Genomic DNA, 20863 nt, shown 5'->3' with positions numbered 1-20863 from the left:
ACAGGAGAATTTTTTCCAATATATAAAGGTGTTTTTTTTCAACTCAAGTATTTACATTAGAATAACTATCTTTTTAATTGTTTCATTATTTTTTCATATGCTTAATTCTTTAATTTTTTATGTTACAGTATTTGAAATAAGTCAATTCAAGTTTAAGAACAGCCAGTACAATGGGACATGGAACTAAGAGATACACACATGAACAGGACTTACTATAGATAACAGAGAAAAATGCATTTAATAAAAAAAAATTTTTTTATTTCAAAGCTTTTAATTCCTATTTTTTCAACTGAAATAGCTGTAAGATTTGCTGCAATAATGCCGCAACTTAATATTGCCGCATATATTTGCAGCAAAATTGCCGCAGTTATTTGCAAAAAGTCATATTTTTCCATAAGAAGGATCAATTCGATTTTTCCTCCTTGGTTTACACTTCAATATAACATGTTTCCAAAACTAATGTAGTAACCTCGTTTATTCATACGTGATAATTATACAGCAGGGGTCCTGGGATTTTCAGCGAATTGAGATTGAAAAACAAATACATAACAGTTGTTTCTTTTATTATGCATATATTTAGTATATAACAAAAGAGAAATAATGCATTAAAGCTAAAAATAGATGTGTAAAAATAAAATTTTAAGAACATTCCGCAAAACTTTATGAATGATTTAACAAATGTATGTCATGGCAAAACGCAATGTCATTTGATTATAAAGTTTTAAACAAAAGATAAGTTTGTTACTTGTAAGCTTTAAATCGGATAATATCTCATTAAAATGAAGTTTTTTAAGATATGTGCTATTAAATATTGTTGCATTTATTGCACATTTATAGATTTTAGAAAGTCAATATGGCAGCCAACTCCTTATTTACGACATGCCAATGATCATTTGATAGATTATTATCATGATTATAGAAGCCATTACACATAACAATGTTTAAAATCGCCAAAATTTAGCTGAAGAATTATAAGGTTTAAACACATTTTTTCTAGAGGTTATTGTTGTGTAAACCGGGGCTCTTACTCACAAACTTATAATAACATTAAGGTCCCTGTTTTACACATCAATAACCTCTACAAAAAATGTATTTAATTCTATAATGTAGAAAATGGTGGATTAAACCTGTGTTAATAGCTAGCTAGCTAGCATCAAACACATGCAACATGATTCTAGTGTCAGCCTCTTAATGTAAATATGGTGCTCAACTTGTAATATCACCATTTGATGGATAAGATAGAACATCCTACGCATTTGTTGCTACAACTACCAATCTTACGCATCTAAGACTTCATCCACTCTTGTTACAGTTTAAATGTGTTTTGTAATGTAAGGACATTATACCAAATCAGCATACTCGTTTGTTAACACCTTGAAACTGTTACAACAGTGGATGTAGTCTCGGATGTGTACATAGACAATAGTTTGAAGGCTGCTACAAGAAGCAAGAGCTAGGGGAAACGGAATACACAGACGAGCCCAGGGTATAAACAAATTCATCAAAATTGGCAAGGTTTTCTGAGAGAGAACTTTTTAGTTTACATTCACAGCAGTTGCTCAATAAAATTTTGAGGAAAAGGTAGTTGTAGCAATAAATGCTCAGGATGTTCTGTGTTATCCACTACATGAAGATTCTGACACTAGAATCGTAATACATGTGTCTGGTGCTTTGAAACACGGACTTAAATGAGTCATTATTCGAACAGTCGATACTAATGTTGCTGTGATTGCTGTTTATTCTATTCCTTGACATACGGGGGCAGATAAACTTTGGCTTGCATTTGGGAGTGGGAAAAGCTTTAGATATATGTCTATTCATTACCTCTCAAATGTACTAGGCATGGAGCGATTACACATTTGCTTTAAAAGGAAAAAAAAGACTGATTTGGTGACATAGATTGCGTTTGAAGATGTGACTTTAGCATTTAGAATGATGATTGATCGGCCAACATCACCAGATATGAATTTGACAATATCATTGATAGAATGATACGTGGTTTTACTGTAAGATCGAACAAGTTATCAGATGGGGTAAACGAAGCAAGAAAACATCTGTTCTGTGAAGAGAAAAAGACTTATTGAGGCTATTCCAACCACTCGGTCTAGTCTTTTCCAGCATGTAAAACGTGCAATATATCATGGCAGGTGAGAATGAGTAACAAGCTTGGTATTGGTTCCTATGCTAACTAGCCTAGACGCTTATGAATGGCGAAGGGACAAATATGATCCATGGGAACCCTTTTTGACAACTCTCTGTGAGGCCTCTTCATCTTGTCAGCAGCTTGTTCATTATGGATGCAAGAAAGGATAGTTTTACCACAGTCTTTGTAAATGTAGAAAATCATGTCAACCGTGTACTGCTTTTTGAGCTTGTGGTGGTGATTGTAAATAAACATGTATTGGCGGTCATAAATTAATTATTCTAAAGATGTTTTAGTACTTTAGTGACTTTACTTTTGTTTAACTTATCTATTCAAAACTTTACATCGAGGATACAGTTTGAGGACTCATCTCTGAAATTTACACCATATCGTTTTTTTACCGAAAGTGTTAATTTTGTATTGAAACAGTTTAAACATAATTATAGTGAATTCGTAGTTTGAAGATAAATTCAAGCCAAATGTTTAGTTACCAGGAAAAAACAAACTTTTTTAACATTTTGAATAAAGTTGAATATTAAAATTAAAAATTGATATTTCTATGTCCGCCATATTTATTGGAAGTTGGGACATATAAACTATATTTTGTATCCCTGATAAGCACACAAGAAAGGTTTCTGTACAATATGTTAATGGTAGCAATACATTCAAACACATTTCAATTACCCTCCCAAATAAATACGCTTTCTTTAGTACAATGTCTGCCATATTGGATTTCACAGGAAGTAGGGCTTCAAAAGACTTATAATCTCTAAATATATCCAAAAGAATCACATAACAAATGTTTGTGCCGAATATAATGGTAAAAGCATGATTAAAACACCTTTTTACATACCAGCCTTCGATGTTGGGCTGATTTAAGTATATTGTCCACCATTTTGAATTTTACTGGAAATGAGACATTTTTTTCAAATGCTTCCCTATTTGAAATCAAAGCGTAATATATGAGGAGGCTTTGTGCCAAGTTTCATGCTTGTAGCAGGATGTGCACAATTTTTCATGAAGCCGCTGTACTAAAAAGGTGCTATGTAAAAATTTACTTTCAACCCCTCAAAACCCACCCATTTATTTGAGATTGCTTCACAACCTAAGCCACCGTTGTTTTACAACAAAACTAGAAGGACTAGTCAATTATTTTGTTTAATAGTCCTCTGGACTACTAACTGTTTGAAGTTAGTGTCAAACCCTGATGGCTATATTGGATGATAGGTAGGTTAAATAGATGTAACTTTTATCAAGGGGTGATAAGGGTATATGGCTATCAGACATAAAAAAAAAAAGTATATTATGGATCAACAAAGGGTTGTAAACAATGTAAAAATCATTCTTTATTATCAGAAAAAATGAACATTTTATAATTTTCATCAATATTAATGTTTTCTTCAACAACAATTTATAAAAAAAATCTAACAAACAATAACCTGTCTGTCATTGTCATTCTACAAACAAACAAAAATCAATTTACATATCCTAACTACCATGTTAGTGGAAATTATATATCCTTAAAAATACAAGGAAACATATTTAACAAACAGAAGAATGTAACAATTGCTAAAACAAAATTGGAAATCTTTTTCATAATTTAAATTCACCAATTTATCAATATATTTCTTTTAGTAAATGCTGTTCAAATAAAACATAAATTATACCTAGGGTTAACAATAGAAAAATTAAGAAAATTATTGTGAATTCAAAAAATAATGCTCCATTTAAAATGCCAGTGTTTTACTTTTCAAAAACCTATCCTGTAAAAAAAAATATTGCATTTTTTAATTTAATGTCAGAATTTAAAAGTTCTTAAGATAGCAAATCCATTATCTGACCATCTGAATTTCTATAGCTTTTTTTTGTATGCATGCAACAATACAATACAAATACACTCAGAAATTGTATTTTAAATATTGAATTAAATTAAAAAAACTTTAACAAAATAATTTGGTAGCACTAAACATGATCTTTTTTAACCGATGAAGTTCACTACCAACATAATATTGTACACAACAACCTCTCCTAGGCCTGTACATCTTGGTTAATATTAGAAACATGCATATGAGTTTGTTTAGTTCAAATACAAGTATTTTATACACAAAACATCCTAAATAACCTTTCCTATTTTTTGGGAAAAGAATAAATACTTGTAACAAATCTTAATGTTGTTTTGCAAGTACAGCTTAAAAGAGGATGTGAAATAACTCTTCAAACTGTTAGTAAAACTTATAACTGTGGATTCATTAATTTTTCATTGGATACCAATTTTGGTGGATTTCATGGTTACATGTGAACCACGGAATTAAATGTTCAACGAATGACAAAATTTCTAAAGACTTGTATGTAGACTTCATCAAAACCATAAAATTGAATATCCAAGAATATGCAACTTTTCCATAATACAAGAAAATTGGTACCCACGAAAATAAATGAATCCACAGTTATATGAATAATATGTGAATGTACAACAATTCTCAATGTTTTAACAAAAAAACTATCAGAAATATATAATCTGTAATGCCATACAGATTTTCTGTTTCTGGGCACAAACATAAAATGGCTACATTGTTTTATCACAGGTTTCTTTTAGGTTCTTGGTCCTCTTGGTTCTATATAGGTTTAGTCTGAACAAGAAGTCCTCTGTCTTCTTCGTTCTATGTAGTTCTAATCTGATCACAGATATGGCTAAAATTCCTAAAAAGATGAAAATTCATATTTTAGTAAGTGCTAATTAACAGTTATCATGGATATTTTCTGAACTATCTTATAAAACAGAGAAGACTTTTTGAATGATAAAAAACTTAAGCTTCACTACCAACTATTATAAATGTATGTAAAACTGTTGATTGTGGACCTTAAAACTAAATCTACTGAATATCTATGACTTGTCTTGAATCAGGGTAAATTAAAGATATTCTTACAGTGTGCCACTAGTGTAGTATTGGTTAGTGTAGATGTTGACCTCTGAACATTTTTTTTCAGTTAAACTGTATTATAAGAAAATGATGTATAAATGCAAATGAATCAACTATCCACAAGAGTCCAAATGATGAAGATTTAATTTAAAAGTGAACAAAAGGCCTTCAAAAATTAGAATAACCTTAACTGTAAAGCCAGCTATAAAAGGCATGACAAAACATGACACAATCCCAATAAGAAGTCCTGATTTAGGACAAACAATAAATGAAAATAAAAATGACTGACAAAAACCAAACACAACCACTGAATTACAGGCTCCTGATTTAAAACAGCAAAAACAAGAATGTATCTCAATTATTTGTACTTTTAGATGTGTGAAATATTCCCTTCAAATCTTATCTTTCATCCCCTTTTGTTCATATTCTAATTTAAAAGCTTGAACACATACTTTGCATGATGAGGTCTTGTTTTCTGTGTTCTGCAATTTTTACCCCAATAACAATCCTGTCTCTTTTGAGCATCCTCTGCAAAAGAAATAATAAAGACAGTTAGTAATCAATTTTTATTGGCTTATTAACTTGATCATGAGAAACACAGACTTTGATTGGCTAACCATGATTGTCTTCCCTTGGGAACAGTTCAAAATCAGGAATTTCTTCAACTCTCACATGTGTAGAAAACATTCTTTGCCAGGATTAGGTTCACTTATTTCATCATTTTAAAAAAGAAGCTAATTAGGGTTTAATTCAATTTAATTCAAAACAACTGCCTAGGAATACACATTTAAGTGTATTTGGAAAATGAGATTGATTTAGGAGATAACTGTATTATATTTTTGGCTCTGATGGCATCAATTGGTGATTTGATGAAACAAATTAAGTTTATTGGTGAGGTGTTAGCAAAGTTAGTAAGCAGGTATTTGTGACCATACAATCGTGAGTTGATGCAATGAACATTAGTGATGGTTTCTAATCAAAATGAAGGTTCCAAACAATTTTGCATTTACATGTATATTCATAATGACAACAAGTTATTACACAAAGTATACCCTAGCTGGGTTTTAATTAGACCATAAGCTGGATATGTCAGTTGGATTCTAGCTTACAATGAAACAGTCATAAGACATATCACCCTATCAAGACACAATTATCTGACTTTGAGCGAACCAGTTTCTGATCTTACTACTAGATATGGCATGCTTGTTAGAAAAGTAAATGTTTGGACTCTTTTGTTTTTTTCCCTAAGATACAGGTTAAAATATCTTGCCCCATAACACCCCTCTTTCTTTTCATATAAGACTCCAATAGCTCACAGAAGATCATTTGCCAAAATTTTAGCCGATTTTGGATTTCTTTTCTTTCGATTTGAGACCCAAATAATACCAATGCAAATATAAGGTAAAAGTCCAAGATAGCCTTTTACCACCATTTTCTCAACATTAGATATCTTGAAAAGGAGCTCCATTACTTATCAATATTTTTAGCCTCTTTTGTTAAAATTTATCGATTTTGAAAAATAGATTTTTTTAATTTCACTTGCATAACTTTAAGTCTTTGGCTAAACAAACTTTTGATCTACTGCATTCCAAATAAGCATACTACTGCGAGACAACCAAGGCTGTTTGCAAGCATAATAAAATATTTGTTTATTTCTTACTTACCAGGAAGATCGTCTCTAGGAATATCTTTCCTGTACTGATATGCTAGTTCTTTAAAGTTTCTCAGCCCACAGGTATAGCATAAGGCAGTGTTGGAATTTATTGCAAATCTTGACTGATCTTCAAAATAAGAATTCAACTCCATTACTTCATATTGAACATAAAAGCAGTGCTATAGAGTGAAATCATTTCTCAGAATTTTCAACATTTACAGTTCAATTTAAATCAATCAAAAGTTTATGATAAAATATGTTTTGCTTGACATATACAGTGTATATGTATAATTGTATACAATATAGTAAAGTGTGTGTCCTTTCCAGTTTTGTTGGACAATATATTGAGCTTCCAACTCTTACATGTATCTTATTCTATATAATGAATTCAGCTTTCTTTTTTTCCGTTCTTAATCTGTTAAATCAAAATATAGCATGGTTTCAATACAGTTTCATTTGACGCATACCAAATAAAAATTGTGTATTTTAGTGTAAATAATGCCATATGTATGTATCAGGAAATGTTTTGCGAGTCTAATTTTCAGTATATTTGCGATAGGCATTTTAAAATTAATTGATCCCAACGCAAACACATCAAATCATTGTTCAAGGCTATGAAGCGAAAATAAGGAACATAGTAAAGATGTGATTGCCCTTTCTTAGATGCTGTCTAGATATGAAACCTAACACAAATATATACAGTAAAAGAATCTTGCTTTCTTGTATGTATTACAATCCAATTGCAACATCCAACATGTTTAACCCCGCCGCATTTTTGCGCATGTCCCAAGTCAGGAGCCCCTGGCCTTTATTAGTCTTGTATTATTTTTAATTTTATTTTCTTGTGTATAATTTGGAGTTTAGTAGGACGTCCATTATCACTGAACTAGTATATATATTTGTTTAGGGGCCAGCTGAAGGACGCCTCCGGGTGCGGAAATTTCTCATTTAAAAAACCTATTGGTGACCTTCTGCTGTTGTCTGTTCTATGGTCGGGTTTTTGCCTCTCTGACAAATTCCACATTTCCATTCTTAATCCAAAACTTACCAGGACAGGTGTATTGTCCAGCGTCTAACTTCACTAGGGATTCTCTCAAAACTTGCTTCACTGACATACCATTAGCTTCTACATAATTCTAAAGAAAGGCATTGAAAAAGATATTATTACAGGTGATTTCAGTGAGTGTGTAGCTAAAGGTAATATCTTTTGTTAGCTTGCTTACTAGCTGAACCGTGAAGTCATTATTAGGTAAGGTATACTACCCTTCTTTCAAAGAAGCCTAGTCCTACAGACCGATATATTGATTATCAGTCAGACTAGTCTACTCTTAAAGAAGGGTAGTTTACAAAACATAACAATGACTTCACAGTTCAGCTAGCAAGCAAGCTAACCAAAGATATTACCTTTAGCTACATACTCATTTAAGTCGGCTGTAACTCTTCATTATATCAAGAAACAATTAAAAATAGAAATCCATTTAAAACTATTTTTTATTTATTTCAAACAATTATATATTTAAATCCTTTTTAAATATATACCAAGTTCAGTAAAAAGCTTTAAACCAGATGCAGTAAAAAGCTTTAAACCAGATGCTCCGCAGGGCGTAGCTTTATACGACCGCAGAGGTTGAACCCTGAACGGTTAGGGCAAGTATGGACACAACATTCAAGCCGGATTCAGCTCTAAATTTGGATTGTGATTAAATAGTTGACACAGCATAGGTTTCTGACACAGAATGAATGTGTTCTAATGAACTTAAAATTTTTGTTTCTCTTAGAGCAATTCACTATGCTGTTGAATATTAATCCTCTCAAAAAAATGTTTGAAGAAATTTTCTTTTTTATTTATGAAATTTCAAATGAGAAAAATTGAACCCAATTTTTTTAATCACATCCCCCTTTCCCTTATTCCAAAACTAATCTCAATTAAAATTTCTAATGGAGTTTGCAACAATAACTACTCATTTAAATACATCATAAAATATTAAGATGTAAAAAAAACTGCTTGTTATCACTGAATGGTAAAGATTATTTTAATTTATCAGTTGGTAGTAAAAAGTGAATATACATTGTATATTGTATATAACAAAGATTTAAGTTGATTCTGGACAAAGAAAGATAACTCCAATTAAAAAAAAATCTTGCTATTGCACAATATTTTGCAATTAGATATTTCTTGCTTACTATTCTGGACAAAGAAAGATAACTCTAATTAAAAAAAAATTTGATATTTCACAATATTGTGCAATTAGATATTTCTTGCCATTGCGCAATACTGTGCAATTGAAAAGACTTGCTATTGCACAATACTTAATATAATAATTTTAGATCCTGATTTGGACCAACTTGAAAACTGGGCCCATAATAAAAAATCTAAGTACATTTTTGGATTCAGCATATCAAAGAACTTCAAGATTTGAATTTTTGTAAAAATCAGACTAAGTTTAATTTTGGACCCTTTGGACTTTAGTGTAGATTCAGCATATCAAAGAACTTCAAGATTTCAATTTTTGTAAAAATCAGACTAAGTTTAATTTTGGACCCTTTGGACTTTAGTGTAGACCAATTTGAAAACAGGACCAAAAATGAAGAATCTACATACTCAGTTAGATTTGGTATATCAAAGAACCCCATTTATTCAATTTTTGATGAAATCAAACAAAGTTTAATTTTGGACCCCGATTTGGACCAACTTGAAAACTGGGCCAATAATCAAGAATCTAAGTACATTTTTAGATTCAGCATATCAAAGAACCTAACTGATTCATTTTTTGTCAAAATCAAACTAAGTTTAATTTTGGACCCTTTGGACCTTAATGTAGACCAATTTGAAAACGGGACCAAAAGTTAAGAATCTACATACACAGTCATGACAGTTAGATTCAGCATATCAAAGAACCCCAATTATTCAATTTTGATGAAATCAAACAAAAGTTTAATTTTGGACCCTTTGGGCCCCTTATTATGTTGGGACCAAAACTCCCAAAATCAAACCCAACCTTTCTTTTATGGTCATAAACCTTGTGTTTAAATTTCATAGATTTCTATTTACTTATACTAACGTTATGGTGCGAAAACCAAGAATAATGCTTATTTGGGTCCCTTTTTGGCCCCTAATTCCTAAACTGTTGGGACCTAAACTCCCAAAATCAAAACCAACCTTCCTTTTGTAGTCATTAACATTGTGTTTAAATTTCATTGATTTCTATTTACTTAAACTAATGTTATTGTGCGAAAACCAAGAATAATGCTTATTTGGGCCCTTTTTTGGCCCCTAATTCCTAAACTATTGAGACCAAAACTCCCAAAATCAATCCCAACCGTTCTTTTGTGGTCATAAACCTTGTGTCAAAATTTCATAGATTTCTATTAACTTAAACTAAAGTTATAGTGCGAAAACCAAGAAAATGCTTATTTGGGCCCTTTTTGGCCCCTAATTCCTAAAATGTTGGGACCAAAACTCCCAAAATCAATATCAACCTTCCTTTTGTGGTCATAAACCTTGTGTTAAAATTTCATAGATTTCCATTCACTTTTACTAAAGTTAGAGTGCGAAAACTAAAAGTATTCGGACGCCGGACGACGACGACGACGACGACGACACCGACGCCAACGTGATAGCAATATACGACGAAAATTTTTTCAAAATTTGCGGTCGTATAAAAAGTTTTCTTCCAAAAATTTTGGTAAAATACACTGAATGAGACGGTGTCACTCCCTTGGGACTTGATGCTTCTTTAACAATTGCCACAATCCAATCAACATTGTTATTTAAACTATAATACAAGTCTTACCTTAAATATCTCTGACTCATGGACATTTTCTAATATGAGGTTATTCAAGCATTTCTTTCCAAAATTTAAATCTACAAGAAAACCATTATTCATTTATATGAGCTTCCTTATACTTTAGGAATGACTGTAATATTTTTTCTGTCTATGAAGAAATAACATAAAAAATTTGGTGCACACTGAATAACGCGTGTAGCGAGTTATTTAACAGTGTGCACCACATTTTTTATGTCATTTCGAATAGACAGAAAAAATATTACAGTCATTTCTTATAATTTAATTCTAAATCCCATTTTAAACCGTAGAAAACCACGAAAAATGTTGATGACGTCACGGTCACATGACTAAATTATGTCTATGGGCTGATAACAAAATAACGTCAGCCAATCAGAAGACGCGTTACATCCAAAATTAAATTATCAATATATATACCTTACATTTATGTTTACTATCCTCATTGATAATTTTTATATATTTATGAGATGTTTTATGAATCACATCTTTCTCATAATTAAGCATTGCTAGATATCAAAGCATATTGTGGAATTATAGATTATCGTTGATCATCTCAACGAGATTGATTTTCTCGCTTGAGCTGGAACAGCGAAAGTAAGAAAAGCAATCGAGTTGAGATGACCAATGATAATCTGTTTATCGCTATTTTACCTATGACGACGTTGTCAATTTCATGTCAGTTTTGTTAGCAATGCCACGTGGCCTCCTAAGTTTCTAGCGATAATTTTTCCATCTCAAGCGAGAAGCATGATATGAAAATTATCACAAAAAAATATCAAAGGAAAAATGCACAAAATAGCGATAATTATTATCATTTGTGAGATACCAATTTCCTGGATGCAGGGTGAACATGATCCACAAATTTAAATGTTCAACAACGTATAAGTTTTTTATAGGCTTGTATATATGCATGCTTCGACAATATCCATGAAAATACAAATTTCCCTCAATCCACGAAAAGAAATGAATCCACAGTATATGTATGTTTTTATTTGTTTCAGAATCCATATTTTTCTGTTGTATATTTGTCAATTGTGCACTTTAGAAAAATAAAATGTTGTAAAGTAAAGCAACTTCATCTTTTATGTTAATAATCTAAGTACCTGGAAAATTTACCCAATTCATTGTCTGTTTATAATTAATAAGTAAGTAAGTAAGTAAGTAAGTAAGTAAGTAAGTAAGTAAGTAAGTAAGTAAGTAATTATTTATTATAGTGACATGTGTATCAGAACATACATTTATACAATTATATACATAGCAATTTGATATTTACACCTGGCCCATTGGACCTATATGTCACTTTAGCAATATAATATCATATCCGAAAACGTAAAAGTTTACAAAATAAAAATACAGAATTAGACGTAAAGTTGTTTTTTTCTATGAATGAAAGCTGAATTTACAAATTTTGCAGTTTGAATTTGATAGTATTTCAATAAATGGATAAGTTTTTCGCTGTTGTTACTAAAATTGTCTAATGCGGCCATAGGTAGAAACCTTTGTCTAAGTTTGTCATAACATGGACAGTTTAACATAAAATGTTTTTCATCTTCGACCTCTTGCTTTTCACACAGTACACATATTCGGTCTGGTAGCGCTTCGTTACGGAACCTTCCGGTCTCAATGCGTATAGGAAGAATCCTACATCTTAATTGGGAAAGAGCCGATCATTCTTGTTTAGACAGATTTGATGTAATATACTGTTCTAGTTCGTAATTTTCTTTGAAGGTCACAAATGTTCATAGTTTCGGTGATAAAGCAGATTTGTATTTCCATTCACTTTCAGTATAACATAAAAGTTTTTCTTTAGCTTCTTGTATGTCCACTATTTGTTTTGTTTCATAGAGGTTACTTAAACCAAGTTTATTAATAATTACCTTTAAACTTCCCAATACAACCCTAATTCATTCTTTGTACATCCCCAGTAATTATTACCTTTAAACTTTCCTATACAACCTGTTCATTCATTCTTTGTATATCCCCAGTAATTATTACCTTTAAACTTTCCTATACAACCCATACATTCATTCTTTGTACATCCCCAGTAATTATTACCTTTAAACTTTCCTATACAACCCGTACATTCATTCTTTGTACATCCCCAGTAATTATAACCTTTAAACTTTCCTATACAACCCGTACATTCATTCTTTGTACATCCCCATTAATTTTTACCTTTAAACTTTCAAATACAACCTGTACATTCATTCATTGTACATCCCCAGTAATTATTACCTTTAAACTTTCCTATACAACCTGTACATTCATTCATTGTACATCCCCAGTAAATATTACCTTTAAACTTTCCTATACAACCTGTACATTCATTCATTGTACATCCCCAGTAATTATTACCTTTAAACTTTCCTATACAACCTGTACATTCATTCTTTGTACATCCCCAGTAGGCATGACAATAAGCTCTGTAACAAATCTGACCTGAAAAATAATTGACTTTCTTCACAACATTTAATATATTTCCAAACTTTCTGTGTTGTTCAATTGTTGTATCAATGATATAAACATATAGCAAATCTCCTTTTTTTTTTTTTTTTATGAAATCAAATAAAACCAAATTTCAACTGACAAAAAAAACAAAAAAAGGATGAAAAAGGTTTCAGAACAGATCAGAATATTTTCTTAACTGATTAGCTGTTATATGTTAAAGTGCAGGTTTACTTCAAAAGCAGATATAAATTATCTTTTTCTTTTAATTTTAATAAATGTATATAATAATGAAAATAAAAATAGCATTAAAAGTTGTGGTCAAAACTGACTTTTCTTGAGGCTTTTGTTTTAGAATTATGGCATTAACAAATTCTGTGGCACTTGAAAAAAAATCAATCATAACAGTGATTGGGCAGGACGTGCGCCCTGCGCCTATAGCGCATATTGTCAAGAAATGGTGCATACAGTGACAAATGTAAGAGCCCATGTGGCGCACAATATTTTTCACTTCATTTCGAAACGCTTAGATATCGTCAAATGGATTTCCGATCGTGCTCTGTGCCGCCATGTGTGTGTACACAACTGTGTAATGTTCCTCCAATAATAGGAGCACCTATATATTTTTGGGACGTCTCAGGTATTTCCCTATGATAATAGAACCATGCGATCTAACTGATAATCCGAAAAACGTAATTAACCATCATTCATGATATTTTTTTTTTATAAACACCTTTAAATTTGTGAAATTTGGCTAGTACAGATGAGATTTAACTCTAATAATAATCTCATTTAGTTTAGCTTGCTATTATTTCGATTGAAGGACCCCAAAGACTTTTAGGAATATAGTTTTTGTCTCCATAAAAGGCGCTTAACTGTCCTTGTCATTTTTTGGTCTTTGGCTCGTTTTGACATTTTGTATGACTTCAGCGATTTGTTGTTTTGTTCTACGAATTAATGATACTCTAATATACTGTTATTCTTGTTACCGTGATGAAGTTATAATAATACAAAAAGTGCAGAGGAAATGCCTGAAATGTCCTCTGATACGGAACGTCTGGAATAAGTATGGTATCGACGAAGGCACAAATTTAATGTACAAAAAAAAAACTTGAACATGAACAAGGCAACAGTACCAGTTTAAACATTGTAAATAAAGGTTAACTTAAATATTGTTCGAGTTGGAAGAAGTTATTGTATATTCATTGAAATTGAAATTACAAAATCACAGGAACAATATCCATGATTTTATTTAAAATCATAAAGGTAAGTACCAACATCTCTTTGCCAAAATATACTGATACTTTTTTTTTTTTTTTTACAGAAGTCAATTCAAATGGCCCACTCATTTGACAACATGGCCCATTGAATATAATTTTGAGGGGCCCTGGGCCCATAGGGAAAAAAACCTTCCAGATCACTGTCATAAAAGTCTACTTATAAAACCTTGAAAATCATCACATGATGAAGTTGCCTCAGTATACATTTTCAATATTTCTTGTAAAGTCAAAATTGATTTACTCCTGCAAGGCAACTTGTAATAGAGAACTTTAAATCTTATATAAAAACAAACTTTATTGTAAATAAACTGTAAACAGAGATATGTCTTGTCTTTTTGTTATTTTGATAGCAAATGTTGAAATTAATATGGCAGTGCTTTATCATGTAAGTTATGCAAAATATTCAAGGTCAATAAACCCTGACTGAGGGGGTGGGGCCAAATAATCTCTGTCGAATGAGATATGCCGATGCTTATACAACTGGGTACAAAATATCATTAACCTATATAGCTACCACTCCCCACAAACTCACCTAATCCCAAACTAATACATGTAAACTAAACAAAAGCTTCAAAGTCAATTGACTATGACTGAGGGGGGCAGTGCCAAATAAACTCCATGGAAATGAGATGAAACAATGCTAATACAACTGCATATTAAATATCCTTAACCTACCACTAGGTTCCATATAAACTGACCTAATCACAAGCTAAAACATTGTTGACGAAGACAAGGGCATATACATATGTCTCGCTTTTTGACTGCAAACCAAATATCCTTGACCTACAACTAGTGGTTCCCCATAAACTGACTTTATCACAAACTAATACATTGTTGACGACACCAGTGATGGATACTTATGTTTCACTTTTTGACTCTGTTTGATATTTGTTTATCCTAAATTGTTTTGTTATGAATTAGGCAGTTAGTTTTCTCGTTTGAATTAATCATATTGTTTTACATTTTTAATGTCAGTTTTTTTTTTATAGCTGACAATACTGTAAGGGTTTTTCTCCTTTTTGAAAGCTGTATGGTAGCCTATGATTACTTACATTCACTTGCTTTAAATTCTAATGGATATTTGTCACATCAGCAATCATACCTCATCTCATTACTGTTATAAAGTCACACAGGACAGTGAAACAATCTCGCTGTCCTCATGATAAACTGACCTAACAAGTGAATTTGTGAGCTACTGCTCACTAATGCTACCCCTGCCCCGCTAAAAGTATAAGGTAAACAGGAAGTTGTTGAGTGATGAATCTGAAAAGGCATCACACTTTATAGCTGACTCATAAAAACCCTCAAACCAAATTTCAGAAGTCCTTGTAATGTAGTTCCTGAGAAAGATGCGACGAAAACTTTCAACTTGGCTATAGCTATCATGTACAAATTATTCAAGTGTTCGGTAAACAGGAAGTTGTTGAGTGATGAATCTGAAAACGCATCACACGGTATAGCTGACTCATATAAACCCTCAAACCAAATTTCAGAAGTCCTTGTAATGTAGTTCCTGAGAAAGATGCGACGAAAAAAATTCATGGGAGGGAAGGACGGACTGACGGACTGACTGATGAAGGGACAGTCAGAGGTAAAACAGTATACCCCAACTTTTTTAAAGCGGGGGTATAATTAGGGAAGAATATTTTTAGACATTTACATGAGCATGTATACCTTGCTTAGACTTTAATCTATATAGCTATAGATACAAAATACTCACATTGCTGGGGTGGTATATTATTATCAGGGTTTATTGCCTGGGCCCTTCTGTCTGGCATGGGCTGTAGACAACACTGACATAAAACATGATTCTGAACAAGCGGGCAGTTATAGGGTGGAGCTTCTGGCATGGTCTTCTCATCTTTTAGTTCTGGGTCAGCCATTTTCTTTGTTTTGCCATCTACAATTGAGAATCTTACTTATACAATAAGAAAACACACTGCATATATTAATTCTTCGCTGGAGAATTTGAGAAATCCTAAAGCTGTTGTTCTAAGTTATAATAAATTATCATTTTTCTCATTTGTAAAAAAAGTGTAACTGAATTCTAAAATGCCAAACACTTTTTAAACCTACAAAGATGTCTGCAATGTTTACACGATTATGATACATATCTTTTTCACATTTTTCAACAAAACTATAATGTAGGAAAATATTCAAAAATTTTCAAACAAGGATTCTCTGAAATAATTTAAAAATATAATGGATGCTTAAAAACTTGGCAGAAAGTGTATGACTTGTATTTGTTTTTTTCAGAAGTTTTAATTACTGAATGCCCTATAAGTAATTTCAAACACTTTGGATTTCATCAGACCAAAGTAATAGTAATATTCTCTAATCCTTCTGTGATTTTGTCTCTGGCCTATTTCCTTTACAATAATGTGGAAGAGGTGAAAGGGTTTTTATTTTTATTTTTGGAAATGGGTTGTACATAATCAATGCTTGTATATCCATTTGATGGATGCAAAATTACTAAACAAAATACTGTCAATTCATTTATTTTCGTTAGTATCAATTTTTTGTGGGTTGAGGAAAACAAATTTCGACTTGATTTCTTGGTTTTGCAAAAATTTGCTTCCAAGCCTATAGAAAGTTTGTACTTTGTTGAACATGTAAATTTGTTGTTCATCTACACACGAAATCCATGAACATTGGTATTTCATGCTGAGTTCACACGTAATTCGAATTTGATTCGTATGAACTAATTCGAATTAGTTTAATTCGCATTCGAAACGTTTTACGTCCTAACGTCAATTCTAATTCCAATTGCAATGCGCGTCAAATTCGCTTTACTGTCCAAACGATGTTAGCTTTTAATTCGTATTAACAAAAAGTATTTCTAATGCGAATTGACTAATTCGAATTAGAAAATTCGAATCAATTCGAATTAAAAAAGAAGAGTGTGCGAATGTGATAAGCGAATCCGATTCTAATTAAATGTCCATGTGAACGAGGCATAACGAATAATAATTATATAATGAATCAACAGTACACTGGTTGTGGAGGAATTTTGGAAGTCCTTTCCTATATCCATTCACATTCATTTTTATTTTAATTTGTCAAATATATTCTTTTATCTCTTTTTATTCATACCAGAGGTAGAAGCTTCAGCCCCATCACCCAGAGATTGTGTTGCTTCTGACTCCTCCTCTTCCTTCTTCTCAGTGGCTGTGCCTGTAGTCTGGTTACCTCCCTGATTCAAACCTAAAGCAGTGCCCACAACATTTATTGCTGAAATGAAACAATTCAATGTTGTAAGACCTAAGTGGATATTCACCCAGTGAATTATTGAAAAAAAACTCTGCAACTCAAAATAGATTACTATCATCTTTCAAATAGCAACATAATAAAGTTGCCTGTGTACAACTTGTGGTATGATTCTTATAGTGATGTGTCCACTTTTGATGAAACTATGTATATGAGATCAAGGTGCAATGATCTACCTCCACATATACCTATAAAACAAGGTTTCTTTCTTTGTTCTAGGAATTTTTGTGAGATCTATACTGCTCTATATCCATTTTTACAATTGCAGTATCATGTAGCCTTTATCTAGTTAAGAAAGGAATAGCAGAGAAAAATTATGTTAATGTGTTGTATAACCATTTTTTCCAAATATTTTTGCTGTTCAAAAATGTTATCCAAATACCGGTACTTTGCTTTAATTTTGTGCTTAATTTGGCCAGACTTTTACATTTTGTGCATAATTTGACCAGAATTTGAATTTTGTGCATAATTTGACCAGAATCTATAAGCAATTCATCCATTGCAAAATTGTGGAACATTACAGTATTCCAAAATCAATGATGCATTGCCACTAAAACAGGGCAAAATTTAAAAAAAAAGAGTGTTCTTTGTCTGATACATGCATTGTTCATTCTGTATTTAATTTCTGTGTATGTCTCTTTTTTAAGATTTTGTTAGTGGATGTGCTCCTCATCATCAGCAGGAGGAAGATACAGAACAGAAGAAGAAGATGGTCTATGTGATCTGATCTACTGTCCGGTATTTCTGGTGATCCTGTTTATATACTTTTTATGTATTATTAGAGAAGAGAAACAAAAACTGCATGCTGAAAATAAAATTTCACACCTGTCTGAAATATGCCTGTAGGAGGAACAGTGGGCGGAGCTACATAACCTGGACACTGGCGACATTTTGTGGCTGCTGGTCTGAAAAACAAATTTCAAGATACAAATACAAATGCATATATGTCAAATCAAAGATAGCATACCATAGAACTAACAGTTTAACTTTTTACCTTTTAAAAAAAAATTCTGATAGTTCATTGACATTTACATAAAAATACATTGCTTTTCAATGATATCACTTTTAATGAGATTTAGTTTTCAATGTTTTCATTTTTTTTTTTAAATATGTCAGCATTCATGCAGTGAAGGGGTTTTGAAATGTTTGTAAGCTGATAAAATAAACCAACACTCTCAAAGCAGCAAACTACTCTGTGGTTGTACATCCTGGTACTCAGTCAGGTAAGAGCAACCAAAAGAAGTAAAATCAAACATATAATTAGTGCAATTTGGGGGGAAAGTGTACTGTTTTCTGATGATTTTGTTGTGTATATAAAACGTATAGCAGTCAATTCCCCCCCCACAAATTGTACAGATTGTAAGCTTGATTTTATTTTTTTAAGTTGCTCCTACTTGACCGAGTACCAGGATGTCCTACCGCAGAGTAGGTAACCTGTATATAAAAAATACAAACTCCAGAGTCAAAAGTGGGTAATGTGAAAATAGTCTATTGACAATAATGAAATAAAACATAGAAAACATCCATAGCTTCTAGGGATCATTTATTCATTCTCAAGAACAAGCTTCAAGCTGCATGTTCCAAGTATCCCCTTTAGGGAAGCTCTAGACTTTAAAATGGCTGCTGTACAGGGTTCTCGTTAAGTAGATATAGGAAGATGTGGTGTGAGTGCCAATGAGACAACTCTCCATACAAATAACAATTTAAAAAGTAAACCATTATAGGTTAAAGTACGGCCTTCAACACGGAGCCTTGGCTCACACCGAACAACAAGCTATAAAGGGCCCCAAAATTACTAGTGTAAAACCATTCAAACGGGAAAACCAACAGTCTAATCTATATAAACAAAACGAGAAACGAGAAACACGTATATATTACATAAACAAACGACAACTACTGTACATCAGATTCCTGACTTAGGACAGGTGCAAACATTTGCAGCGGGATTAAACGTTTTAATGGATCCAAACACGTATACGCGTCCTGGACGCATGGAAATCAAGCTGGACGCGTCATTTTAGAAACCCTGGGACATGTCCTGATTGTAACCCCTGAGTCCCAGAAACATACTTTTGCCTAGAATATTTATGATTCAACATTGTTTTGAGCCATTGTTTTGACAAGAAACTAAACTGGAAGTCGATGTAAAAAAATCGATTGGATGTGTAGATCAATATTTAAGACAGCTGATAGATTTATAATTTACATTGTCTGCATGGTTGAACAAGCCAATGAACGATTATTACCCATTTGTCAAATTGAAAAGTACCAAGAATGTGTCCATAGTACATGGATGCCCCACTCGCACTATCATTTTACATGTTCATTGGACCGTGAAATTGGGGTCAATACTTTAATTTGGCATTAAAATTAGAAAGATCATATCATAGGGAACATGTATACTAAGTTTCAAATTGATTTGACTTCAACTTCATCAAAAACTACCACGACCAAAAACTTTAACCTGAAGCGGGACGAACGAACGGACAAGGAGGCACAGACCAAAAAACATAATGCCCCTCTACTATAGTAGGTGGGGCATTAAAATTGTTTGCAAACTATTTTTTTAAATACAAATGCTTGACTGTACCTTTTAATGGAATGAATATAAATCCAAACAAAATTATCAAAAGCAGTATAATCCAGAAATTGAATTAATTCCTTGACCACATGTTTTCTTTTGTTGACAAACATGTCACATGATCATTTTTGTCGGGGAAAATACTTGGGGGTAACCCCTAAATAATAGACAACCCTGTCGGGATATTTATAGACATTTAAAATAAACAGCTGATGTAGAAGTGCCATGAAAATAGTTTAACTTGGTATATATAATTCAATCTACACCAATTTAATTGGGAAAAGGGTGTAAAGGGGAAGTAATTTAAATTTTGGTACTGTAACTAAAAATCTCCAGGCAGATTCTTTTACTGAGTTTAATTATTAAATAATCCATTCATATTTAAAAAAAAAAAAAACTAAAACACTACCTTTTGCCCTAATCTTTTTTATGGAACTCTGGCTTTGGCAAATCAACATTTTTTTTCAATGTGGCCCAACATCAAGAATTGATAGACCCAGAAGAAGTCTGTTACATGTATATATTTTGAACAATAACTATTAAGAGATCATGATTTTTTATTGATATAATAAAAACTACCAATCCAACATGCATTGTTTAAGTTGTATTTCGTCATATTTCATTATATTATGACACAAAAAATTACATGCATCCTGGACTCACCAAAATTTATTGGGACTCACCATTTCTAAAAGTGATGAGTCCCAGGACTCACTATGAAAAATTCCTAGTGAGAGCCCTGGGCTGCAATACAGCTACAAAATAA

At 32.1% G+C, this 20863-nt stretch overlaps 1 protein-coding gene across 2 annotated transcripts in view; it reads right to left on the bottom strand.

Moving 5' to 3' along the window:
* Nucleotides 1-3469: 3469 nt before the first annotated feature.
* Nucleotides 3470-20863, bottom strand: part of LOC139527736 (E3 ubiquitin-protein ligase CHFR-like) — a 32750-nt gene continuing 15356 nt past the window's right edge. Inside the window, exons 13-21 of one of the 2 annotated variants that reach the window (XR_011665423.1) lie at nucleotides 18342-18421; nucleotides 17343-17480; nucleotides 15959-16149; nucleotides 12580-12651; nucleotides 10513-10583; nucleotides 7767-7854; nucleotides 6729-6845; nucleotides 5517-5592; nucleotides 3470-4843 (exon numbers count right to left, since the gene is read on the bottom strand). Coding sequence is in view for 1 of the 2 variants with exons in the window: in XM_071323377.1 (XP_071179478.1) it covers nucleotides 4804-4843; nucleotides 5517-5592; nucleotides 6729-6845; nucleotides 7767-7854; nucleotides 10513-10583; nucleotides 12880-12963; nucleotides 15970-16149; nucleotides 17343-17480; nucleotides 18342-18421 (874 nt within the window). In the remaining variant the exon portion in view is untranslated. Of the gene's footprint in view, nucleotides 4844-5516; nucleotides 5593-6728; nucleotides 6846-7766; nucleotides 7855-10512; nucleotides 10584-12579; nucleotides 12652-12879; nucleotides 12964-15958; nucleotides 16150-17342; nucleotides 17481-18341; nucleotides 18422-20863 lie in introns of both variants that reach the window. The other variant, XM_071323377.1, reaches the window with a different exon arrangement.

Source organism: Mytilus edulis, chromosome 6 (genome assembly GCF_963676685.1).
Source record: "Mytilus edulis chromosome 6, xbMytEdul2.2, whole genome shotgun sequence".
NCBI lineage: Eukaryota > Metazoa > Mollusca > Bivalvia > Mytilida > Mytilidae > Mytilus > Mytilus edulis.
Note: the sequence above shows the minus strand (reverse complement) of the source record. Positions and strands in the feature narration are given on the sequence as shown.